Genomic DNA, 26,410 nt, shown 5'->3' with positions numbered 1-26,410 from the left:
TGGCTACTTACTTCCTCTGAGTTTTGAGTCAGACAAGCACTTCTGAGATCTTGAAGGAAAAAAACTTTGCATGTTCAACCCCGATTTCCAAAAGGAAACAGTAGTTTTACTTCACTGGGAAAGGCCATGGAGGGCTACCTAAAGGCTTGTCATTGTCACCCATTTCTCTTGGCCACACACTTCTAGCTTCCCACCTCCCGACTCCCCTCCCTCGGAAGGTCAAAATCAAAAAGCTCCTCTGAGAGCTGGGCCTTCACACAACCCTGGACATTGGCCTCAGCAAGAAAGCCTTTCTCAGCTATTACACTGCTGGTAAAGGGTGACTAGTCTCCATAAACAAAATATAAGAAAAACTGTGTTCTGTTTTGGGGGGCTTAAAGTAGTAACACATCCTGAGCTATCTAGAGAGAACAAGGGCATATGGCTCTCAGATAGGGTAGTTGGAGAAGGCAGAGAGAGAAAAGGATGGTTCTAAGAGAGATTACTTCATCCCCCCCCCCCCCGAAACAGTCTTTATTCCTGCATTTACTTTGCTTAACTAATGACACCTCCAGTGCCCAGCCTCATTAAATGTGTATAGACTTGCTGTTCCTCAGCCATTCTAGAAATAAAGCATATATTCAGGTAGACCATAGCACTCTGAACTTCAGAGACTCATGTTCAATTATCAGCCACTGAAATAACATAGAGTTCTGGGGAAAGTCTTGAAAAAATTTTGCATGTATAGCTCTGTGTGTGTGTGTGTTAGGACTGAATCAGAAGAAGAGAGAGCAAGAAAACTTGTAATACTTGATTTTCTGAACAAAAATATATCCCTGTGGTTCCTGCCCTCCTGAGTGTTAAATGATTAGTTGAATGGGTAGCTGGCTTTACATCTTACTACACTTAAAAAAAAAAAAAGAGTAGTGACACCCACCCTCCCCAAACTATCCCTGTTAATAATCAAGAACATTCTAGCATATTTCTCAACAGGAATTTGTAGGTAGCACTCTTTATACACTCAGTCGGAGTAGGCACACCTTCTCAAGGTTTAAGAAAACATGAAAAACACAAAGAATGTTCCCAATTATTTTCTCTTGGTTGGTGGAACAGATGCCTTTCCTCAAGGAAAATGCTTTAGGCCAAAACAAAGCCATATTCATTCAAAATATATTGTTTAGTAATTGTGCAGACTCTGGATTACATAAAATTTACTTTCAACGCAAGGATCCTACTTTCCTTGGAAGGGTTTAAAGGCAAAATGGAACAGGAAGACAGGCAGAGAATACGGTGTTAAAAGAATCAACCACGCCAAGGGCAAGAGCAGTTCAAGAGACAGCATTGCAAGTACATTGGAAGGAACCCAGGCAATGTGGACATGATTTGGTCTGGGGGTTGTCCAAGAGCACCTTGCTGGCTTTCTTTACAAGGGCAATGTCAAGGCCATCTGTAGAATACCGATGAGGTGAAACACAGAGGTGGTGTATTATTCTGTAACTTTTCAAATACAGCCTCCATGCTGGAATTCCAAGGAGAATGTAAGTGACTTCAATAAAGAAAACTGTCAATCAGGAGTGTTTATTTATTATCCCCTTGGGCCAGGCACTGTTCTAGCTAATATGAAATGATACAAAATAAAAAGTAGTCATCACTCTTATAATCTCCTGAGAGTAAATGGATTAAATCTGTGTGCGTGCCCCCACCACCACTCTCTCTCTATGTGGGTGGTCAAGATACTCAGCTATATAGACATACAACAGCCCATTTAGAAAAATCCTGATTAGGAAATTAAACGTACAAAATTAGAAAAACTGAGGAGCAATTAGTTTTATTATAAATAGATTAAAATGCAGAGTGCTTCTGTCTGCTAAACCTTAAATTCTTTAAAGCCAAAGATGGGGTCTTATGTCCTGGCCTTGATATCCTGCACTCTGAAAACACAAGTGATGAAGGAAGACTGAATGGATGAGATGGACTGACTAGTAAAGGTTTCCAAGAGGAAATGAGCTAAGGAGCATTTTAAGCAAGGGAAGAGTGGGGAAGAGGACAAGGATGTTACAAGCAGATAGGTCAGATTGGCTTCAGTGGGCACCAAGGTTAGGAAGAAGGCTTGAACCTTTCAGACACTGGAAGTGGGAAGATATTCCTGGATCCTTTCTCAAGGTAGCTCGCAATAATCGCTGAGGGTCTAGCTGGACCAGGAAGGGCAGCTCCTTAAAAAGAGAGGCATTTGAAACTCCACCCCTTTTTCAGCTCAGACCTTAAGATTCCATCTTTCCATTAGACCCTTCTTGGAGCAGCACCTGGTTCTAGTGTTTGCACTGAGTTGTTGACAAGAGGCTGGGGGCCATTTCTGCTTTGCTTGCTAGATACTTATTTAGGGCGAACTTCACGAGAGCTTGTTGGTTTTCATTGGCAGCCCCAGTTCTTTGGACAGTGCTTGACCCAGTAGGCATTCTGCAAATACAGAGTTTGTTAAATGAATAAATGTTATTATTCTGGCCTTTGGCTTTACTATGGTTTTTTCCACCCCCTTCTTGACAGAGCTGGAAAATGGAGAGAAAAAAGTTCTTGCGTTCCCATTTCCCTTCTTCCTTCAGTCCAGAAAGTCTGGCCTAGGGTCCTGGCCAGGCCCTTTGGGAATGGGGATCCCCTCAGAAGGAATAAGCAGCCCAGGCCCAGGGGGCGTGGAAGAGGGAGAGTGGCAGGAAGTTCTTCCCACTTCTTCTGGCTCACGCAGCAAGTTATTTGGGGCTCGGGGCATCCAGGGAGGGGAGCCCGGGACGCTCGGGCTGCATTCCCTGCCGGTGCTCCGCGGCACCCCCGCCCGCGCCCGCGGCACCGGGTTAGAGCCCGCACCTGCCCGACAGCCCAGCCCGCGGGACCCGCGCCTCCCCCCGCGCCGCCGGGAAGGTGGGGAAGGGGAGGGGACAGCCTAGCTCCGCGCCGGCCTGCTCTCCGCCCGGGCCCACTCGCTGCGCAGCCCAATCGCGGGGGAGGGGACCGCCAAGCGGCCCCCGAGCGACCCTAGCCCGACCTCCTGGGCTTCTCAGGGAGGGGGCGCCCAGACGAGGGTAACTCGGGTCCGGGGAACCGCCTTCAGGTGCCAATCCGCGCAGCGCGCCGCACGGGCAGCGAGTCCTGCGGCCTCCCTACGCCCGGTCCGGGGCGGCCTCGTCCCGGACCCCGGCCCCGCTCAAGACCCCGGCCCCCGGCGCCGCGCCCGCGCCTGTGTTCCCCTCCCCCTCGCGGTGGGGGCGGGGCGGCCGCGGCGCCCGGAGAGCGCATTGATCAGCAGCTTTGTTATTGATCGGAAAGTGCCCGCCGCCGGCTGGGTTAGGAGGCCGGACTTGCGCGACCCTCGACTTGTCGCCGGTCCCGTCCGCCAGCTGACAGGTGCTCCCGGACACTCGCCCGGGGACTCCTTGGCGCGCCCGGCTCCCCGCGTCCCCACCCCCCCTTTCCTCCCGCGCCCTCGCCCCCACCCCACCCCCACCGCCTCGGCACAGCGCAGGATTTGTTTAAACCTTGGGAAACTGGTTCAGGTCCAGGTTTTGCTTTGATCCTTTGCACAAACTGGAGACGCAGAAGAGGGCCCTCGGAGAAAGTCTTGGATGGGAGTATGTGGAAAGTACCCCGCGAGGCTCGGCGGCCAGAGCAGGCGCGGCGCGTCCCGCCCGGCGCGGCCCTCCCCCGGCGGCGCTGAGCCCGGCTCGGAGCCCCGCTCCCCCAGTGCCCGCCGGCCGCGCACTCGCCCGCTCAGCCCAATGCTCCTCTTCGGGCTCCTCCTGCTGACATCCGCCCTGGCCGGCCAGAGACCCGGGACTCGGGCTGAGTCCAACCTGAGCAGTAAACTCCAGCTCTCCAGCAACAAGGAGCAGAACGGTGAGTCCCCGGGTTCCTTCCCACCCCCCGGCTCGGCTCTTGCCGTGTGTGCTGCGCCGCATTGTGCGCCGGGGCGGGATGCACTTCAACCCGCGCGGGGATGGTCGCCTCTCCATCCGTGCATCTGCGCGCTGCGTTCTCGGGCACGGACTTCGGGAGGTTATTTGGAGTTTGCAACTTTGGGAGCCGCCACAAAGCTCCGCAGGGTAACGTGAGTACCCCTGCAGGCGCAGCCAGAGAGGGGACATTCTGGGAGCGGTGGGGCACGTCAGTTCCAACGCTCATTGCAAGAGTTAGAAGTTCAAGAACTGACTCTGAAAACAAATCCAACATGAATGAGACTCTGCATGTTTGGCTTTACTCACGTTTTTGTTTTTGTTTTTAATTTGGGTAGGGGATGTTTGAAGATACGTATCAGCCACATTAATTAAAGCGCTCTAAATGGAATGGCATCAACTAATCATATGTAGATAGAAAATAAAGAGGTCAAGAGGCCATGTAGACATTTTTAGGGGGAATTAAAAATTTTATTTCTCTTGCACCCCCCCCTCCTTTTAATGTGCCTTTGTACTCTGAAGCCCTTACCTTTCTGGTGGTGTGTTTTTATATGTGATGGTGAGTGACTGTTATTTTGTGTGTGCTGGAAACGACTTAATCCTGCATAGGAAATGAGAATTACTTTCAGCTTTCAAGTGTACCTGAAATGTTTAGAAAACTCTCAGATGCAAGTTCCCTTGGGCTGGGATTGCACAGAGCTGGAGAAAGGCTCCTTTCATAAAGCCAGGGCTGCTTCAGGGTGTGTAATTTGCTTAGCCTCTGAACCCCATATGATTTACATCATTCAATTTCTAAACCCTTTTTCTCTTGATCTCCCATTATGAAGTCATTTTTAAGAATACTTTGTAAATAGAAATTTTATACTACACATGAAACCACAATGTTAATGTAGGCTGTCTAAAATTAGAATATTAAACACCCTGTTTACAAGTGGTGCCTCTTAGTGTTACTTGAAAAGAAATGTACATGTTTTTACTGCTTTGTATGCCATCTATTCAAAGTGCAAGAACGCTGTCACTTCATTAGCCAGGCAAAATGAACATAAGCGGCATACCTAGGAAATCAGAATAGAATGTACTGTATTTTTAAGTCCCAGAAACTTTGTCTTTGTGTTTTGGAAGTGTTCAAAGCTTCAACTTTCAATTTGAACTCTCCAAAGTATCTATCTTTAAGAAAGCACAGAAAGGTATAGAGGACAAAAATAGAGAAAATAAGGATTCCTGGGACCTTTGTAGACATTATTTGTATTTGTTGTATGGGCAGCAAGAAGCAGTATCATGTTTATCAGCCGATGTGAACATGGTTGCTTCTTACAACTTGCTAATGTAATGGCACATGGCACCTGCAGGTTGCTTAAGCTGCTGATCAAAGGGAAGGTTGAAGATCCATCTCTAATGGGTGGGGAGGCTGCAGAGGACTGTGGATGAGGGGTGATCAAAGAAGCCACAGCCAGCTGTTCCCCCCCCCCCCCCCCGCAGGAAACTGATCAGACCAACCATTGTTCTTTCTTATGTAAAATAGATGTCCAGTTCAAAATGTTGCTTCTTACTGGACAGGTTTTCCCAAAATGACTGTGTATGATATTTCTGACTTATGTTTGTTTGTTTTTTTCCTTGTATTCCTTTTCAATTCTCCTGCTGCTCCAACTTCTCAGGCCTGTCCTGGCATCTGTCATCTTCCTGAGTCACTTTGCAGCTTGTGGCTCTCATTGTCCTTTTCTTGTCATTCTTCACTTTGTAAAGGACCCCCAAACTTTCACAGGGTCCTTGGCTACTTTCCAGAGTAGGTTCATGCCCTCCTGAGAGTTGGGTTCATGAAGCTAGGCCACACACATTCTGTTGCTGTCAGAGGCAGTGCCATTTCCATGCCTAAGATGCATGGATGCTAAAAATAACCTGGTAGTGTCCTAATCTGTGGGCAGAGGATTGGGCTATGTTTAGCCCTAGAAAGGGTTGGAAGCCGGAAGTAACTGGAGGTGGAGGAACCACTCACCTTGTAGTGTTCAGTCTGGAGAGAAGTGCGGCTGGCCAACATTAGGGGGCGATATAGAGCTATCTTCTTGCACATGCTCAGGTTGATTTTACTGCTTCAGAGTTCCAGGATTGGAGGATAACAGGTAGGTGTTAAAGATGCCAACCCTGAAATGTGAACAGATTTGCAGGAACTACTTTTTGTGTGCATGTGGCTTTCACATTTTTCACTCCATTGTGTGGGTATTTTTTGTCCTCCTATTGAATTATGATTGCTTTTTGATTGCCCTGTTGCTCTTCTCAATTTAGGTGATTGCCTAATTCTTTAAGTACACACCCACCTGAGAATGCCACACAACAAATGCCATTAGCCCAGTCTGTGCATTGCATCATTTTGTGAAGGTCTTCTAAGTGTTAAATATGAAATGTCCAAATTGATCTGTTGTGACTTTAGGAACTCATCCTGGCTTTTCAACCACCCTTCCCCAGTAATACTCTCTTTCCTTGAGTATTTCAAAGTCTCATGTGGTGTTGACTCAGTCATATCCGCAGGCCTATTCAGCTTCAGTATCAACTGGGTATCCTGAAACATGTTAAAAATGGAAATTGATTGCTCTCACAGATGGACCTGGATTTAACCTGGGGCAAGGGGAGATACTTCAAAATTAGGTTTGAGGGATCAGTGTCATTTAACCTGTTATTAGTACTTGGTTGTTTACTTAGGACTATATTGCAGTTCTTGCCACTTTACTGTAAAAATGATTTTATCATCCAACATCATGAATTACCTTTGTGTCTTTCATTCTTAACCTGAACCTGACTAGTAACAGTGAAGCCTCATGTAGCCATCAAGGATCTCTAGATTTAAAGGGGGAGATAAAAGATCAGAACAGTGACTTAGGTAGTGTTTGGGGCCTATACTTTCTGTATGACCATGGGAAAAATTAGATGCCTCCCACGAAATGGGTGAGTTCTAGGGTGATGCTTCCGAGTTGTAGCAGAAGCAATTATATAACATCACAAACATAAGGAAGCAGTGTTTATTGCATGTAGCCCCAATAGATGCCAATCATGAAGTGGTTGATAGAATAAGGCCTCACCTACCTCATGTCATTTGGGCAGGGGGATTTTAATTTGCCATAGCCCTGAAACATGCTTCTAACTGTTCTCACCTAATTTAACTACTTTGAGTGTATGTATGGGATATGCCTCTAGTAGTTATGAGACAGGCTGGGACCTGGGACCTGGGATGCTTTGCTGCACCCAGGACAAACATCTCCTCCAGGGACAAAATACACCTGGACAAAAATCTCCTCCAGGGACAAAATACAAAGAAACTGTAAGGGACTAAAAACAGCTGTGTGCATGAACATTTGGGGCAAGTTATGGACAAGAAGATACAAAAAGACTAAAAAAACCCCAACTGTGACAAAACAAAAAACAAAATGCCTTCCCAGCTGCCACTTCTGAAGCATGGACAGCAAAAGCAGGGTACTGTCTTGCCCACCTGCACACAACACCACCAAAGGGGTGGGCAGACCACCTAAACCACCCTTCTGGCGTGACCTCTGGATCCATCCCTACCCTCATCCCATAAGAAACCAGCTAGCTCGCTCCTCCTTGGAAAGTGAGCAAGCAAGGGAACCTGTTGTTTGTTTTGCTTCCCTGCTGCAGCAGGGGCCCCAATAAAGCCTTGTCTGGATTTTCTTGTCTGGCCTCTTATCAATTTCTATTGATTAAGGAGGCCAAGAACCCTGGATGGTAACAGGGTTATCCTTATGAACATTATTTTTAAAGATTTAAGAATAGTTGATACATAATGTTATGTAAGTTACAGGTGTACAATATAGTTACTCACAATTATTAAAGTTTATACTCCATTTATAGTTATAAAATGTTGGCTGCATTCCCTGTATTGCACAGTATATCATTATTTTATTAATAATGGTGTACCTCTTAATCCTCTACTGCTATATTCCTCCTTCTCTCTCCCCACTGCACATGCAACAAATACAAATAATGTCTACAAAGGACATAGGAATCCTTATTTTCTCTATTTTTGTGCTCTAGAACCTTCTGTGCCTGTACTCACCCCCACTCTTTTTAGGTAGTAGTTTCAAAGTTGGATTTTACTGGAAAATCAGATCATCACAATCTTTAGAATAGTGTCCAAGAGTAGATAGGCTCTGCCTTAGGACTCAAGGTACTTTCCTGTGTGTTAGTCTATAAGTTGTAATGCCTGACCTTTGTGACATTTATTTTTGTTGTTTAGAGGGTTTTTTGTGTTTTTTAAACTTCCTCTTGGTTCTCTGTTTGAGATAGTTGAGGAAGTTCAAGAAGTAAAGTACCATTATGTAATGATGAATATGGCTTTTCACAATAGGTGACAAAAAAACCCCCTTCTATTTTATGGTAACTTTCTTTCCCCTCCAAACTGTTGTTACTTTTTATCCTCAATCTGATATATGTTTTTTTTTTAATTTTTTTATTGTTACATTTTTTTAGATTTTAAATTTTGAAAACTTAAAGCTTCCAGATAATTAAGATCAGTGAAATTTAGTTATTTTTAAAATTTTTAAGTCAGTCATTTTTTTTTAACAAAAATGTTTAATTTCACATTTTAAATCAGTCTTTTTTTTTTTTTTTTAATGTCTTTTCTAGGGCTGCACCTGCAGCACATGGAGGTTCCCAGGCTAGGGGTCTAATTGGAGCTATAGCCGCTGGCCTATACAGTGTGGGATCTGAGCAGAGTCTGTGACCTACACCACAGCTCACGGCAACGCTGGATCCTTAACCCACTGAGCGAGGTCAGGGATCGAACCTGCAACCTCATGGTTCCTAGTCGGATTCATTTCCACTGAGCCACAACCAGAACTCCTAAGTCAGTCATTTTTTAACAAAAATGTTTAATTTCACATTTCAATAGAAAACATTTACTAACCCACAGATATACTTTAGAGGTAACTCTAAAAGGTGATTAGAAAGTACAGAGGTCAGTACAAAGGTTTAGGAATTATATATCATTTGTTGAATAGTTGTAAATAGATGCTAGGGTCCAACCCTAGACTTTCCTCATTGGTGCATTTTGTAGATCCCTTTCTGAGGCATGAATTCTCATGATAATGTGATATGTTAAATGAATAATAATTGAATCCCCTACATTCATAATGCCCACTCCCCCAAATGTTTCCAAGAAGGTTAAACATTTCCCCATGGGTTTCTGTTTGTGTAAACTGAAATGGTAGAAGTCATAATAAAAATCCCTTCATTTACTTAGTCTAATTTTGATGTTTCTGATGGTTTTATTTGAAAGCATTATATATAGCTAGAATATCTCTATGTGATGCTCTGTAATTTCTGTATAACTCATTTGGTAAGCAGTCTCTAAGTTATTTTTCTCCCCCACTGCCTCCAGCTGTGATTTTTTTTTTTTTTTCATGTCTCCCTTTCCTGTTTCCTGGGAATATGTCTAGTGGTTGATTTCCAGCTGGAAAGCACGGGTACTACCACACTGACTGGGGAGATGCCGAAACATTCCCAGTAGGTTGGGAAGGAGCCCAGCTATTCCTTGAGGACAAATGGAGCATCTTTGAGCAGGAGCTGCAGGGTTAATGCCTGGCACAGCTGGGGACATCGGGGATACTAGTCCAGCTCTGCTGGCCTCCGTCCTGATGATCTCTCTGCCTGCCACACTGATGGGTAAACCTTTTGACACTTTGAGCTATATGGACAGTTTAGTCACATGGGAGTGAAAACTCCTGTCTCTTCTCCCCACTGCTTGGTACTCGGGACCAACCCACTTATGGCCTGAAGGCCCTGGAGGGAGGAAAGGGGCTGCCCTTGTTCAAGCCTTTTTTGTGGTTTCTTTGGTTCTAGCCTTTCAAGGGTGAGCATCTAGGGCAACACTGGCCAGCTGCTTTGACCTGGGTCCCACCTTCCTATCATCTGGATTAAGCGGATCACCTTATTCTGCAAGGTCTTTTTTCTAACCACTTACATGACCACTCATATTTATCACATCAAGGTTAATTATGTGCATAGCACTTACCACTCTTTGATGTTGTTCATGGTGTTTATCGGTTTTTCATTGTCCACCTGCCCTGACCACCACCCCTGTAGAATGTAAGTTCCCTGAGAGTGTGGCCTGGTCAGACCTGCCCTCTGTGGGTACTCTAGCACCTGGAACAGGGTGTTATATAGAGCAGGTGCCCAGTAAATATTTAACTTGTTGGATGGTTCTGGAGGTAGTGCCTTGTTAGAATGGAACTCTGGCATTGCCTGGAACAACAGGCCATCTTGGAAAGTGGCTTTTTGATATTGGAACTTTTATATTTGCTTGACTTATTTTCATAGAAAGATCAACTTGCTTATTGGTTGTGATGGGCAATGCCAACAAATGAGTTCTACTTCTTTTTTTTTTTTTTTTTTTGCTTTTTAGGGCCATGCCTGGGGCATATGGAGATTTCCAGGCTAGGGGTCAAATCGGAGCTACGGCTTCTGGCCTACACCACAGCCACAGCAACATGATCCGAGCCATGTCTGCGACCTACATCACAGTTCACGGCAATGCCTGGTCCCTGACTCCCTAAGCAAGGCCAGGGATTGAACCCACATCCTCCTGGATACTGGTCAGGTTTGTTTCTGCCCTGCCATAAGGGAATTCCTCTACTTGGTAATCTTGGTAAATAAACCCATGTTACCAGCAGAGTGTGTACCAAGCCAGTGAATGGGTTTCCTGGAACCAGTTCTAGTTGCTCTCTTAAAAGTACCCTTGCTGTGTGCACCTCTGTATGTTCTGAGGTGGGGTGGTATGTGGTCTGGACCCTGGACATCCCCAGAATGGTGAATTATGATTGGCTGATGAAGCTCTAGAATCATTATGCTTTCCACCTTTTGCTTGTGGCTCCCAGAGAACTTACACAGGCTAGAAATCTGCAGTGCATTTGCTGTGTGATGTGTTTGGGCTGGAAGGGTCTCAGGATCCTGTCCCCTTCAGTGTGTAAAGTAAGGCCTAGAGTGCTGAGGTGACTTTGTGAAGGTCATGCTGGAGGGCAGCTCACATGTTCACCTGCTAACATGCTGATGTCTTTTCCTTCATGGGAACCATTAGGCAAATGGAATTCTAGTTTCAAAATTCCAACACTTTGTATAAAAGCATTTCTTTACTGTTTTAGGAGGTTTCATGCTTTGGGGGTTGTGAGGGAAAGTGGAGCTGATCCTGAAACATTATTTACAGGAGTACTAAGGACAACAATTTCAGAATAATCTCATTAATTAAATATAACATAATCTGGCTAATGTCTATTGTAATACCTCTGTTGGATAGAAATCTTGATAGTTTGGCAAATGACTTGAAATACTTCCTTTGGAATTGTTGCTATTATGTGTTTTATCCTATTTTCAACAGGTTTGTGGATGAATAATCTTTATTTCCATATTTTGATGTATTTTTTGATGATGATAAAGGTGATAAAAACCTTGTAAATCTTAGGGAGGGTTTTTTATTTATTTATTTATTTAAAAAACTTTGAACATTTTATTTAACAGGATGTCTCAGTGGTAAAAGTGCCTTATAAATGAGTAAAAAAGCATGGTTTAGTGAGCTTTAGAATGTACAACCTGTTATTCTTTTGAAATGGATTTAATGAGTGACTACAGCTTTCATTTACACTATATTATATAGGATATTCTCTTCAGAGATTCAGATTTCTCTTTAAAGTCAGGCATAGCAAGGAAATAAATTCGTAGTTGTGGACTTGAATAGCTACAACAGGATTCATTTACCTTTTTTAAAAAAGTTGTGTTTGCGAAGTTTAAAATCTGACAACAGAAGGAGCGAAGTTATAAAGAGAAGTTATATTAATTACATTTATTTAAAGCCAAGTTCCTAAGAGTGATTTTTTTTGTAGTACTAGCTCATTTTGTCTTTTGTTTCACAAGAGTGCATTTTACTTTATTTTTTTATTATTTCATTTCATTCATTTATTTTATTTTACCTATTTCATTTGTTTTATTTTATTTTTTTCCTTTTTCTCTGCACCTGCAGCATGTGGAAGGTCCTGGGCCAGGGTTTGAACCCATGCCATATCAGTGACCTGAGATGCTGCAGTGACAGCACTGGATCCTTAACTGCTAGGTCACCAGGCAACTCCAGGAGTACATTTTAAATGGAGTTCAGCCATGTTATCTGCTCTCTGCTTTCACATTAGAGTTTGTCTGCTGTCTTTAAGTCATTATCCCCACTTCCCTGGTGAAAGAGCAGCCTCCTCCCTGGACATCTACCGTGTTTCTAAGCCAAGCCATCTTGGCCAGGCTGGCTTCACTAATTTTGCTTTCTTGGTCTTAGCCTTAATTCCTTTTTTGTTTTCAAGCTTTGCGTGTGTGTTTTGTATTTTGCGTTTCCCCTATTGAATAGTAGTTGAACCCCATCTCAGTCAAAGGAGGGTGTTTTGGGTTGTTGCAGCCCTTGGGGAGCAGCAGCAGGGGGCAAAGCAGATGTCTGGCTCTTTGCGGGAAACCAGCATCCCCAGACTGAATGAGCCTAATGCAAGTACAAGGGTGCAGGTCTGCACTGCCCCGTCCGTGTAGCATAAGCTGGCAACCAGGAAGTGCCCCCAGGAAAGACACAGGAGGGGCATATTTGGGCATATTTGGATGCAGTCTTTGGCAGCGTTTAGCCCTTTAGTGCTCTTGGTGGGTCTCTGGTTTTGTGATGCATCATGGTGCCTGCCCAGGAGATCCTGTTAGGTATTAATTATACTTGCGCTCAGTGTTTGCAGACCCTACACAGTTTATAATCTCCCCATGTGGTATGAGAAGAAACACAGGGGCTTTACTAAGTAGCTAAGGTGGCACAGCCTGTAAGCATTTGGGCCTGGGTCTGACCAAGTCAGGACTCAGAGCTATGTGTCTCCCCCTTCATGAGTTAAATGGTCTAAGGTTTTATTAGAACCTTTCTTTTAAACAGCAAATATTTATGCTCATCTGCTCTTTCTAAGCTTGGTCCTAGGTGCCGTGTCCACAGAGAATAAGAGTTAGACCTTGCCCTTGAGAAGCTTTGTCCCGGTAGGATGGCAGCTCCTGCTTTTATCTCATAGTCTGTAAGTTCTGGGGTCAAGGTGCTATGGGAAAGCAGAGGGCTTTTTTGCCCTCCCCATGTCCTCTACTGATTGACTGGGGTTGGGTTCCACCTGGAAGAGAAGTACTTGAAGCAGGGTTCCCAGAGGGGAGGTGACATACTTTAAAGTGGGCTTGAGAGGGAAAAAGGATGGTTTTCTAGGCTCAGGGCACAGCCTGCACCAGAGAATAGAGATGAGTCTTTTCTCTATTGGGTTCAGGTATGAGCAGAGGCAGGAGACCGTTCAAAGGCCCTGATACTATTGAAAGGATGTGTCTCCCCAGGGTTGGCCATCCACAGACAGAATTCAAGAAGAATTGTCTTCATATTTCAGACGATGGAGTCAGAACCTTTTCTTTTCAGTGACTTTCTGGGCAGGTGCGTAGCTAGAGTCCTTCTTTGTTGTGTGCAGTTGGGATTTCCTTGGGTCATCTTGAACTGGTCCAAGGACTGGCTGCACAGACTCTGTTACACTCAAATAAGCTAAGCCTGTGTCCACACTGCTCTCCATTGCCTGCTTTATGTAAACAAAGAGCTGATTTCACACTCCATTCACAAAATGGATGGCCAGCAGGAGGAGGCTGGCTGAGGGATCCGGAGATGGTGATAAAGGGGGCAGCACACACTGAATTCGTGTAATGAAGCTGTTCCATCACAAGGAGCCATGAAAACAGTCTTCACACTTGGAAGGGAAAGGATTTCAAGTCTCCTGGAAAATTAATTCCTCTGAGGTTGATTTGCATGGAGTAACCACTGGCGAGCTCCTGGTTCCTTGTACACAATGCTAGACATTTTTTGAGGTATTTAAGGATTTGAAATGAATGCATTTGCTTGGTAGAGTGCTGTGTAGATGGCATGCCACTTTTTTGAAGCTAGACTGTTTGCATTCCAGGGAAGCCTTGTTCCTGAGTGGATACTATTTTAAGCTTTTCAGTGTTTGCAAGATGGAGATAGGCTTCTGTGCTTGACTATACCCAGCTGGCCATTGCACCTGCCTGTTGAATCATAACAGAGATCAGAAACCATTAACAACAGAAGTGGGACTTACGTGGTGCTTATCTCATGTTGTTTCTGGCAGTTATTTTTGCTGGGTATTTATAAGGACATCTGTCTTTTAAAGAGCCATATTATTTATCTTTGTTTTTTTCCCCACTGAGGAATAAATCACGGCTTGTTTTCCGTACTGCCACACACAGTCATAGTCTGAAGTGATTAGAAATGCAAATTGAGAGTCCTGAAAGCATTATAATGTTTTTTTCTATGGCAGTAGGCAATGTTTAAAATCATTGTACGAAGAAGGAACATTTGCTGAAAATGTGGTTAAGATGTGAACAGATGAGAACAAAGAAATAGTCAGTTCCTTACTGGAAATTTCTTACTGTGTTTGGAAAAAGGGGGACCCTTCAGGATTCATTTCTGATTTATCTCACTTTAAACCTGAAACCTAATGATGGTAGGGTGCAGATGGTTTAAGAACACAGGAAAAAACAGTCACTTCCAGCATTTTCACATTTTTCTATGGAAATATATTTTAATATGCTAGACTCTTACTAGAGTTGATTGGCCATCTGATTAGCTATTCAAAGGGCAAGTTGAACACCATAAAAACAAGAAATAAAGGCCAGAGATGGGGTACATCAAGGGCCAGAGATGGAGTGTCCTGGAGACAGGTCTTCCCAGCTGGCAGTAGGCTTATATTGTAGGTAATAAAAGGTACTAGAGGGCACTTCATTTTGAACAAGCAGTGATGTCTCAATATGTTAGTTTTGTGACTGGCTTTACCTTTATCTTTTTTTTTTTTTTTTGTCTTTTTGCATTTTCTAGGGCCACTCCCACGGCATATGGAGATTCCCAGGCTAGGGGTCTAATCAGAGCTGTAGCCACTGGCCTACACCAGAGCCACAGCAACTCGGGATCTGAGCCATGTCTGCAACCTACATACACCACAGCTCACAGCAATGCCGGATCCTTAACCCACTGAGCCAGGCCAGGGATCGAACCTGCAACCTCATGGTTTCTAGTCAGATTCGTTAACCACTGCGCCACGACGGAAACTCCGGCTTTATCTTATAAACAAAAGTACACTCTGTTTCTGGAGGTCTACATGGAAGTGAATTGCTTCTAAGATACAAGAGACTAGATCTCATAGCACACTAGCATTTTTAGAGTTTGAGATGCATTTTCATGTATGTGATAGATATATTTTATGGCCCCAACTGTATATTTTTGTGTGTGTGTCAGGCACAAAACTATCTGTTTATAGAAAAATCAACAATCAAAAATAGCAGGTATTTCCCAGTCAAAACAGAGTCTATCTACCTCTCTGATAAATACTCACCCTAGAAAAAGTGGTTTTAATTTCTGTCTTCTTGAGAATATTAATAGGTTTGACATTTACAGGCATGATTAAGAATGTAAAATTAAGAATCCGTATGTTTGTTTTAAAAAAGCACTTTTTTGTCATGGTAGAAAATGTATCTTTAATCTGTATCGATAACTTTTAATGGGCATCAGTTGAGCACCCCATTAAACTAACTGCTTTAGAATGGTTTCCTTTTAGAACAAACATTTACCTCCTTGGAAATCAATTAGGATGTCTGGATTCCACATTTCCTTGCAATCTTCTTTTGCAATTATTTCTGAATGGCCAGCCTCCCATAGCAAAATACTCAGAGGTGCAAATCTTCTGGAAGAAGTGCAAATGCCATACTTTTACTTGGAAAAATGGAGAAGCAGGACTTATTCAATATATCTGCTGGACATTTAAAACTGCATAAAGCACAGGAAATACTTGGGGAGTGTGGAAGTGTGTGGTGTTTCCAAACTACAAACATTGTTTTGAAAATTTCCCCGGGAGTGGTGAATTATATGAGACCACGGCCATCTAAGGAGAGGTTGTTTAACTGGTCTGTGGTTCTGGGGTTCATTCAGACACTCTTAAACAAAATAAAGGGAATGGATGTAATAACTTCTTTATGGAAAGGCTGTAAAAAGGTACAGAGCCATGTAAACAAATTGTGTCATTTACTAGTTGTTGAAGTGATAGATTTGCAGTCCAAATTCAGGGGTGTGTATTATGTTTCATAGGCTCCTAATCATATTCTACCTTGAAAATGAAGTTACAGGCTTATTTTTTTGGTTTGTGTGTTTGTTTGTTTTGCTTGGGCACATGGAGGCCCATTTATTGCTATGTGATATGGCAGTTTGAAAAAAATGCTAAACATTTTGATCATTCACATTTATGTTGGTTCAGCTTTGGAAAATGATGAGAAACCCACATACGCCAAGTTGAATTGACCTGATTTTTGGTAGCACTGGATTCTGTTCAAGGAAAATAAGATGATTGAAATTGAAATTTTCCTTCTGGGCTCAGACATGTCCAAACTAATTGTAAAATAATTGTTCTGGCTAACAAGAGTAGACTCATAACTACAACTTTGTAAAGTAGAATCCCAACAACAGTTATGATTTAGTTACTGTAACCTTGCCAGTCTCGTCATAAAACCGCTATTATAACCAACCTACCGTGACATTCATTGGTCTTACTTGAGGCATAGGTAAAAAGTCCTTTCCCAAGTTCTCTTGCTTTATAGAGTTGCTTTAGTGCAGAAGGCCATTATTTATCTCCGCTAAAATTATGAGGGGTGGTGGTGCTCTAATGGTCCAGTAAAGGGGCGGCATGTGGGAGGGTCTGTAAGAACCATAGTCCTGCACATCCGGGGCAGTGGAAGCCAGAAATAAACCTGGAAATTGAAAGGAGGAAAGGAAACTACATAATTCCTATGTTGATACCATAACATTTATTCATTCTGTAACTTGTCTCAGTCAGGGCTGGCTCCCTTGGCCTTAAAGGAAGTGGATTGTGTAAGAAACCTCAGTAAAAATCAATGAGCCTTTCTAAGTTTTCAAAACTGATGGCATCACACCATACTGGCAGCTTTCAAGTGTTACCACTGGAAGCTTGGCAGCGGAAATCACCGCTCCAGCTCCACCAGCCCAAAAAACAAGGGACAATGGTGGATATTATAGTTTCTGTGTAATGTGTGACTTGCTAGTACCCCCCCGCCCCCTTAGTGAGTAACTTAGTGCTAGATGGCCTTAAATCTATGAAAATTCTAGGATCTGACTTTGAATCGGATTCTTGGTCATCTTGAAAACAACAGTTCAGAACCCGTTCACCTCTTTTATGCAGCCCAGGGTTCTGCCTGCTCATATAGGCTTTCAGGAAAAATGCTTGGAACTGAGGTATATACCTCAGAGTGACACTAAGACCTGCCTGAGACCTTGAGGCGGCACTGCCCTCAGAAGCTCCTGGTGTAGAGGAAAGGTAAGGCATGCAGCTAGCTGTAATATAAGGTGCAGTGTTTGGTGGGAATGCAAAGAAAGGCAAGGATCACTCACAGTAGAGCCATTAGAAAAGGCTTAGAGGAGGGAGTTCCCATCGTGGCTCAGCAGTAATGAACCTGACTAGTATCCATGAGGACATGGGTTTGATCCCCGACCTCGCTTAGTGGGTTAAGGAATCGGTGTTGCCTTGAGCTGTGGTGTAGGTTGCAGATGTGGCTCAGATTTGGTGGTGGTGTAGGCTGGCAGCTGCAGCTCCAATTCGACCCCTAGACTGGGAACTTAGGCCCTAAAAAAAACAGAAAGAAAAGAAAAGGCTTAGAGGAATTCCCTGGTGGTGCAGGGAGTTAAGGATACTGTGTTCTCACTGCAGTGGCTCTGGTTGTTGCTGTGGCATGTGGCCAAAAAGAAAGGCTTAAAGAGGTTGTTAGGGGAGAGGTGCATTTTGAGCAGAGGGACCTGGAAAGTTGAGCAACATGCGTTCCTGCAGAAACAGTGTTAGGTAGAGTGGATGGATTCGGGAAGGGGGCTTTGAAGAAATGTGTAGAGTGAGGAAGCCCAGGAAGTTCATGGTATAATGCTCAGTGCGTTGTACCCAAAACCTTGGAATAGATTCATTGGGCAGGCCGGTGGAAAAGGAGGCAAAAGGGGAAGCATTGATGTGTTACTCAGGCTTGAACAGTTGGGAGAGCGGTTCCTCATGCTTCATTGTGAACTGCACTTTGGGCCCTTGCAGCCTAGCCCTTCAGGCAGCGGAGTTAAGCCTCACATCTGGTTCCTCCTGGTGTGTTGTAGATAGAGACAAGATGGGGGCTGTTGGATTGGGAAGAATAAAGTGGAAGGAAAAGAAATCCCACATTTGTGGTCCAGAACCATGAAGAGGAGTTCAAACATGGAGAAAGGAAAGAAAAAAAAAAAGAGAGAGAGAGGAAAGTGGAGAAAAAGAAGCAGAGTTGAATAACAGGGATGGAAAAGATACTGAGAGAGATGGAGGGGGAGAGGAAGGAAGGAAAGAATGAAAGAAGGGAGAGGAAAGAAAGAAAGAGAGAAAGAAAAAAAGAAAGAGAAAGAAAGGGAGAGGAGCAGGAAAGAATGAAAAAGAAGGAAGAGAATAGAAAGCAAGCAAGTAAGCAAGAAAGAATGAAAAGGAAGAAAGAAGGAAAGGAAGAAAGAGAAGGAAGGAAAGAGGGAGGAGCCTTAAGGTAGGTAGAAGAGGGTGCCAAAGAAGGAGAGAGAGAAGGCCGGGAACTTGGCCCAGAGTACAAAATACAATTAAGTTTCAAAAAGAGAAGGACCAAGGACTAAACAGCTTATGATATTTCAGTGTTGACCAACTAAAACCAAAACGAAAGCAATAACCCTTCAGAGTGAAGGGGGGGTATAAAGAGGAAGGAAGAATGATTATGGAGTCAAGTGGAGAAGCTGGACATAGAAATCAAGAGAAGATGATATAGAAGTGGTTCCAGAATAGAAAGGGGCAGAAATATTTTTGCTTGCTTGGTGGGTTTGGAAGAAATCCTGAGAAGAAGAAAAGTTTCAATATGTCACAAGAGGTAAAACTCCTGGCCTGGAAAGGTCATGTTCAGTTGTTGATGGACCACAGATGAGATGATGGGGGAGACTGAGACCACCCATCAAATCCTGGCAGCAAGACTAAGCATCCCTGGTCAAGATGTGGGAATTCAGTTTTGGAGGAAGCAAGTCTTAGGAAAGAAAAGGTTTAACAAAAGCAGATGTTTTTGCATGGTCGGTTCATCCTGAGGGAGAATGAGATGATGGGCTTGGGGGATAGAGATGGGGGAAAGAGTGATTGGTAGGCAAAGATGCATGAATGCAGTGGTGGGAGTTAGTAGTAAAATTAGTTATGGGGAAGGGGTAGCAGGGAAAAAAACATGTTAAAAAGATGTCTAAGCCAGCACTAGCAAGGACTTTAAACCTGTACAGAGCTGCAGAGATTTGAGAAAGAACTGTGGAAATTCAAATTCAATGACTACTTTGATGACCTTGATGTTGCTGGTGCTGAGGCCCTTAAAAATGTGCCCTCAAGTCATAAAAGGTAGGAGAACACCAGGGCAAGCCTTCTGGTTACTCTGCTGAGGGAGCTTTAGCATCTGTTGTAAGCACTACACATTTTGGTTTGATATTGAACAGCTATTGAAGCCACATAGAAATTTGTTGGGGGTGGGTTCACGTTAGGGGTATTATTGGCTCAAGAGAACGATATATCTCATGCGTTTTCCACACCCTCCAAAGAAGGCTGTTTTCTGTGTATGACTGCAGAGGAAGGATTGTGGATGCTCCTATCCTGGAAGTCCTTTATGTCCGTGTGATCATTGACAACATGTTCTTGACATTGATTTGTTAAATGGTCTTGATCAAGATACGATACTATTTTGGGTGCTCCTGAATTTTACTGAGCAGGGGAAATCTTCCCTTATTGCAGGATGGTTATTAATGCAAGACTGTGTTTTTTTCAGCTCACTTACTAGAGATAGAGTTCTAGAGTATCTTGAAATATAGACACTCCTACAGTTTATACACGAGGTTGCCCAGTCCTTTGGAATAATTAAAATGCTAAATGCTACAGTTTTGAATTCCTACACTCCTCACCCAGGCCTGCTTCTGAGTGGGCATCTGTGTGGAAAAGGAGGTGGGGTGAAGGGGGCAGGAGGGGTTCCACATTCAGGGAAAGGCTTCTGGCCACTTCCCTTGAAATTGCACATGGCAGGCATCTGTCTTACCATCCCTGGGGTATACTGGTCCCTGTCATGTGGGCACTTTGGTCCCATTAAAGCATCCAGTTACACGCAGGTTTACAGGATTTCCAATTCTCTCAGTTGGGCTCTCTATTAGAACTCTAAATCTTGAGCTCCCACTGTGGCACAACAGGATCCTATGGCCTCTTGGGAGCACTGGGTTTCCATCCCCTGGCCTGGCATAGTGGGTTAAGAATCCAGTGTTGCAACTGCAACTGAGATCTTGATCCCTGGCCTGGGAGCTTCATATGCCTTGGAACTGCCAAAAACAAACAAACAACAAAAAAAAACCCCAAAACCTCCAAATCTGAGAATACACCCCAAAACTAATAGTTTTGGTTCTATTTAAATATCATTCCTTCACAAAAATTCAAAATGTGTGGTATAGTTCATTAAAGCAGCACAGAATTATTGTTTACAATCCAAGAGAGTCAGCAAGCCCAGGATTATTGTTAAGCTCATGAATGAGTATTAACAGTTCCATTTTTAGGTAAAGTAATTGTACTTGTCATTTCTGCTCTTCTCGCTGTCATCACCCCAGGTCAGGGGCTGGCCACCTAAACTGTGGCAAAAGTATCCTTACTCTTCTGCATCCAGGCTTTCCCATGCCCTCCCACCCCAACTGGTCACATATAGGAGGCTGAGACTCTTCCTGCAGTAGAGTTCTGGTTGTTACTTACGTTTAGCTCAGATCGGATCTGTGCTTCTCATATTTTAGGGTATATACAGATCACTTGGGGATCTTAGTAAAACCCATGCTGATTTTATAGGTCAGGGGTGGGGCTCAGAGTACATTTCAGCAGCCTCCCAGGTGTGCTGCTGGGCTGAGGACCAAACTTTGAATCACAAGGGTGTCCCCGTATTCTCTCAAGGTCTGCTGTGATCTCACCTGGCTTTTATCACATCTCTAATAAAAAGATCATGCAAAGCCGACCTCTGCTTATCACTCAGATGACCCTGTGCCATTGATCTAGCAACTCTCTTAACCAGGAGTTGGTTCTGCTCAGTAAACATTGAGGACCTTATGTACTGGGGACCATGTCACATCCTGCAAACAAAATGCAGTTGTTGGGGTTCTTGATGTTAACAGACATGTGTCTTGTGACACACTAGAGGTGTACTTGGAATGCTGAAGGAACCAAAGATGCTCCATTTCCATGTTATGAAAGGCTCCTTGGAGGCTATCAGACAAGTTGTGTCTTGAAGGATGAAGAGAATGTAGTAGAAAAGGAGAAGGGTTCTAAGCAGAAGGCACAGACCTGGGAGAGAGCACAGTCTATTAAGAAGCCAGCTCTGGGAGTTCCCGTCGTGGCGCAGTGGTTAACGAATCCGACTAAGAACCATGAGGTTGTGGGTTCGGTCCCTGCCCTTGCTCAGTGGGTTAACGATCCGGCGTTGCCGTGAGCCGTGGTGTAGGTTGCAGACGCGGCTCGGATCCCACGTTGCTGTGGCTCTGGCGTAGGCCGGTGGCTACAGCTCCGATTCGACCCCTAGCCTGGGAACCTCCATATGCCGCGGGAGCGGCCCAAGAAATAGCAGCAACAACAACAACAACAAAAAGACAAAAGACAAACAAACAAACAAACAAACAAAAAAAAGAAGCCAGCTCTGGTTGGTGGGAAATAAGGTTGAAAAAATTTTTGGTGAATTATGAAGAGCTCTGTCTGACATACTGAAGAATGTGTTTGGACCTTTAGGATGATGGAGGGAGAAGGCTGTAGGTTTTCTGCACTAGGTTTAGTTCCTAAAGCAAAGCCTGTCTTTCCCTACTTTTTCATATTCTTACATCTGTAACAGATTGGTAACCATCCATTGAAGGTCAGATTTTTTTTTTTTTTTTTTTTAAGTTTTATTGAAATACAGTTGATTGACAATGCTGGGTTGGTTTTGGGTGTACAGCAAAGTGATTCAGTTATAAGTATATATATTTTAAAATATATGTTTTGTAATATACAAATAAATATATAATGAACATTTATGAATATAAAATATACATATTTATAAAATATGTTATAAATACTTATTTATAAATATATATTCATAAATATAAATATTTATTTATGAATATATATTTATTCTATTTCAGATTCTTTTCCCTTATAGGTTTTTACAAGATATTAAGTATCGTTTCCTATACTATACAGTAGGTCCTTTTTAGTTATGTATTTTATATACAATAGTGTGTATATGTTAATCCCAAACTCCTAATTTTTGTTCAAAAAAAAGTACATCTGGGAGTTCCCTTCATGGCACAGTGGTTAACGAATCTGACTAGAAACCATGAGGTTGCAGGTTCGATCCCTGGCCTTGCTCAGTGGGTTAAGGATCCAGCGTTGCCGTGAGCTGTGGTGTAGGTTGCAGACGTGGCTTGGATCCTGCGTTGCTATGGCTCTGGCGTAGGCCGGCGACTACAGCTCTGATTGGACCCTTAGCCTGGGAACCTCCATATGCTGCAGGAGCGGCCCTAGAAAAGGCAAAAAGCCAAAAAAAAAAAAAAAAAAAAAGGTACATCTGGATAATTTTAAAGGGCAGAGAAGCTAGAGGCAGCGACACCAACTTGAAGGCCCTGGTAACAGTTCGGATGCTGGATGAGGAATAAATGGACCAGTGAGTTCTGGGAGAAAGGCAGGGTCTTCATCATCTCCTGGTTCTTCTGCATGTTCACAGCCTGCCTGTATTGCAGGCCTGGCCTTCTGATTTCTTAGGTTGGCATGTCTGCCTTCTCCGAACTCCCAGAATATTGCAGATTCTCCACTTTCTCAGATTCTGTTTTTACACATGCCCTATCTCCCCTAATTTTCAAGTGTCAGAGAATAAAATCTTTTTTTTTTTTTCCTTATTAGGGCCGCACCTGTGCCACCTGGAAGTTCCCAGGCTAGGGGTCAAATCTGAGCTCCAGCTGCAGCCTTACGCTACTGCCACAGCAACACTGGATCCAGGCTATATCTGAGACCTATGCCACAGTTTGTGGCAACTCTGGACCCAGGATCCTTAACCCACTGAGTGAGGTCAGGTGTCGGACCTGCATCCTCATGGAGACTATGTCAAGTTCTCAATCTGATGAGCCACAATGGGAACTCCAGAAAGAAGAAAATCTTGAATAATCTTCAGCTAACCCCATTGGATAGCAGATCTTTTAAGGGAGGTGAAAACAGCCCACTTGACCCAAGACAGCCAGTTTTGTCCATGTGGCCTCTGGTCCCCTGGGTCATTGCTGATAGGCCCTTCAAGAAGTCATCTGCCTTATTTCACAATCCAGGGATGCAGCTAAGTCTGGCTTCATTTTGAGGAACTAAAAGGGGATGCACTGGAGGGCCTCTTAATCTTTCTGCTTAGACTGAGCAAAATAAAGGTACAAAGAACCTCACTGGCAAAATTATAATGATGACTGCTGAGAATGTGATTTCCTCAACAAGAAAAAGAAACATATCATTTCCAGGAAAATTATTTTTAGACAGGGAACTTCATGATAACATTTATTGCAATCCATTTCTTATAAGAAAAGCATGACTATCAAAAGTCCATTTGCAAGAGCTTTAAATTGTTTTTGTTTTGAATTATTTCCCCCTTCTGTTCTTTCCAGTTAACATGTGATATGTATGTTCTTATTTTTAGTTTGTTTTCTTTTTCTTTTTTTACTTCTTTTCTTTTCTTTTCTATATTAACAACTGTGATTTATCCCCTGAAAAGCAAAAATCTTGAAAGAGTCATTATTTTTAAAGTCACTCAGAGTGGTTTTGGGTTTTGTTTTTTTTTTTTTCCACTTGGAAATAAAGTTGAATTTCTCAGCCCTGATCAGATGATATTATGGGCAAGTAGTGCTTGGTTCTGGCATATGGACAAAACAGAAGCAGACCCTGGAAAAGGCAGAGTTCAGAATTCATGGCAGCCAGCGCATGCTCATTGCGCCAGCATGTATCGTGTCACAATCAAACTAAAACCATGCCTACTGCTATTTCCATAAGGGCAGCCTCCAGACTGCCCAAGTCTGTACTGGTGTTTCTCTGTAAATCTAAGGCAGAAGAGATGTTCAGGACTTTCAGGGGGACCAGACTTTATTTTCACATCCAATTTATTTTACTCTATGAGGGAGAGTGTCTTGTCCTCACTTATATTCTTTCTGAGGGACTTGCATTTAGCAGAGCTCGAGACTGGCTATATGCTTTCATGTGTGACATGTGGAGGCAAGTTGTACCCTAGTCTTCTCACTTCCCAGCTGGGGGGAGTTGGAAGGACTGGTTACTCATCGTGAACATGGATGGCTCCTTAGATTGGAGGGGGTAGGTCCCAGTCTTTCCTATCCAGTGTCTTACTTCTGCTAGTAGAGAACCTGGAATACACCAGTTTGGGGGAAAAAAAAAATAGAAAAACGTATTTTTGGTGAGAACATATTTTCTGTCTTTTTATGGCAACTTTTAAAGTATTACCATCTGGTCAATTTTTCAGAACAGTAAAATTTCAGAAGCCTTGTTGGGAGTACAACTCATTTTTCTACTTTTATAAGACAGAAATCTAGTAACTCAAGTTATAATAACACTGATAGTGTTATTGGAAGCAACAGAGATAATACAGAAACTTCAGTGGTACAGTTGGAAAGAGGTTTTGTAGAAAAGGGAAGATCACATTTGCTCCTGGATGTGACATTAGAGTGTGAATGCATTCTTAATGATCCTTGTGAAATACCTAGATTTGGCCAGATTCCTTCTGATTTTGTCTTGAGGGAGACTCCACAGACTAGAAAAAACTCTGGACAGGAACCAGATTACTCCATGTCTTTAATAGGTTGGCTCTTTGCCCCTTGAGGGGATGGTCTTCTAAGTCAGTGTCAAGTGAGTTTTTCACAACCTTTGGTAACTGGCAAGTGATCCTTTTTTTCTACAAAGGGGAGGCTTTCTCATTTGTAGGATAAAAGAAGTTTTTAAAGAGTAACTCCCCTGTGAGCAAATGAAGCTTGACTGTGTAAATCCTTCTTTTATGATGGAATTTAATCCAAAATATTTAAGAAATTATTTATTTATGTATATTTTTTTGAGTTTAGTAATTTAAACATTGTACTTAGGCTCTTTTTTGGTAGTCCAAACATTGGTTTCCCTTGGTGTTTCCTTAAAAGGCAAAATTTGGTATGTTTTCATTGTAAAAAAATTGTCTTAAAAATAGACAAAACAGAAAACAAACTTTCCTTTACCATTTTTTTTAGACAAATTAGTCAATTGTTTTTATGCTCAAGAATTTGTAAATGACCACAGATTTTTTACTTATCTTTTAAAGTCTTATTTTCGTACTGAAAACAAAACAAAACAAAACAAAAACCCCAAAACCCCAAACTACCTGTTTAAATTTCTCTGGGTGTTTACATCCTGTATAGGTTCATCAAAAAATACTAAGGAAATGTCCTTGGTTGTATGTTAGAAGGTTGAGGAAGACTTCAAAAAAGACACTGGCTTTTGCAGTCTGTTAGTAGATCAATGTATGGAATGTTTGGTGTTAGTTATCACATTTATCAGGCAGTGTCTTAGGCAGTAGGTAGAATTGGCCTCTGCTATTTACATTCTTGTCTCGCTGCCAGAATTGATTTTCCCATTTTGTATGCAACTTAGGCCTTTGTACTGGAAGAGATGCCAGCTTAAAGAATGATTCATATCTTAAAACAAACTTAATAGATTAAGTTCCAGGGCTGGCAGTGATTTTAGTGGATAACAAAAACATCCTTTTTTTTTTTTTTTTTTTTTTTGGTGTGTACATTTTCAATGTAGAATTAAAGAATTGAAGGATGAAAGAATTGAAGATTTCTATTTGGTTTTCTATATGGGAATCAGTATTGACGTCTACTGCAGTGATAGTTGACAATAAATAATGTTTTATATTTCCTAAGAAACTTGATTGGATCTTCATGTATATCTATGGAGTAAACTAACTTATCATTTAGGCTAACGCCATCATTATTTTGTGACTTGAAATTTGCTGCTTTTGTTTCATGAATCCTTTTCAATTTCATGGAAAATACCTTGGGTAAGTGGAAAGAGGATGTTGGTAAAATCAGATATTTAGGAAACTCTTTAGAAAAAGGTTTTGCTCATTTGAAATACCCAGTATTTTCAAGTCCAGAAGATTCACCCTTTTGCCTAAATATATTGTCTTGTGTTGTAATCAGGATGTGTTTCATTTTATTGTATGTATAAAAGAAGTTATGCCACAAATAGGATAATGTGACCAGTGGCTGTCATTTTACTATTTTAGGGGAAGGAAGTCTGAAGCAGAAGAATATTTTTAGGGGAAGGATTTGGTTTCTTTTCTACTAATTT

General features: G+C 42.8%; 1 protein-coding gene across 6 annotated transcripts in view; it reads left to right on the top strand.

Annotated features, from left to right (window-relative positions):
• Positions 1-3,528: 3,528 nt before the first annotated feature.
• PDGFC (platelet derived growth factor C) overlaps positions 3,529-26,410 on the top strand; it is a 230,619-nt gene continuing 207,737 nt past the window's right edge. For 3 of the 6 annotated variants that reach the window (XM_084972123.1, XM_084972120.1, XM_021101286.2), the window contains exon 1: positions 3,824-4,075. Coding sequence is in view for 3 of the 6 variants with exons in the window: in XM_084972120.1 (XP_084828246.1) it covers positions 3,965-4,075 (111 nt within the window). In the remaining 3 variants the exon portion in view is untranslated. Of the gene's footprint in view, positions 4,076-26,410 lie in introns of all 6 variants that reach the window. The other 3 variants (XM_021101285.2, XM_084972122.1, XM_084972121.1) reach the window with 2 other exon arrangements.

Source organism: Sus scrofa, chromosome 8 (assembly GCF_054392235.1).
Source record: "Sus scrofa isolate SSC_HxYL_T2T_F1_AM1 chromosome 8, Sscrofa_HxYL_maternal_Yorkshire_Landrace_v2.0, whole genome shotgun sequence".
In the NCBI taxonomy this organism is placed as follows: Eukaryota; Metazoa; Chordata; class Mammalia; order Artiodactyla; family Suidae; genus Sus; species Sus scrofa.
The sequence above is the reverse complement of the archived record's forward strand: the minus strand, read 5'-3'. Positions and strand labels throughout refer to the sequence as shown.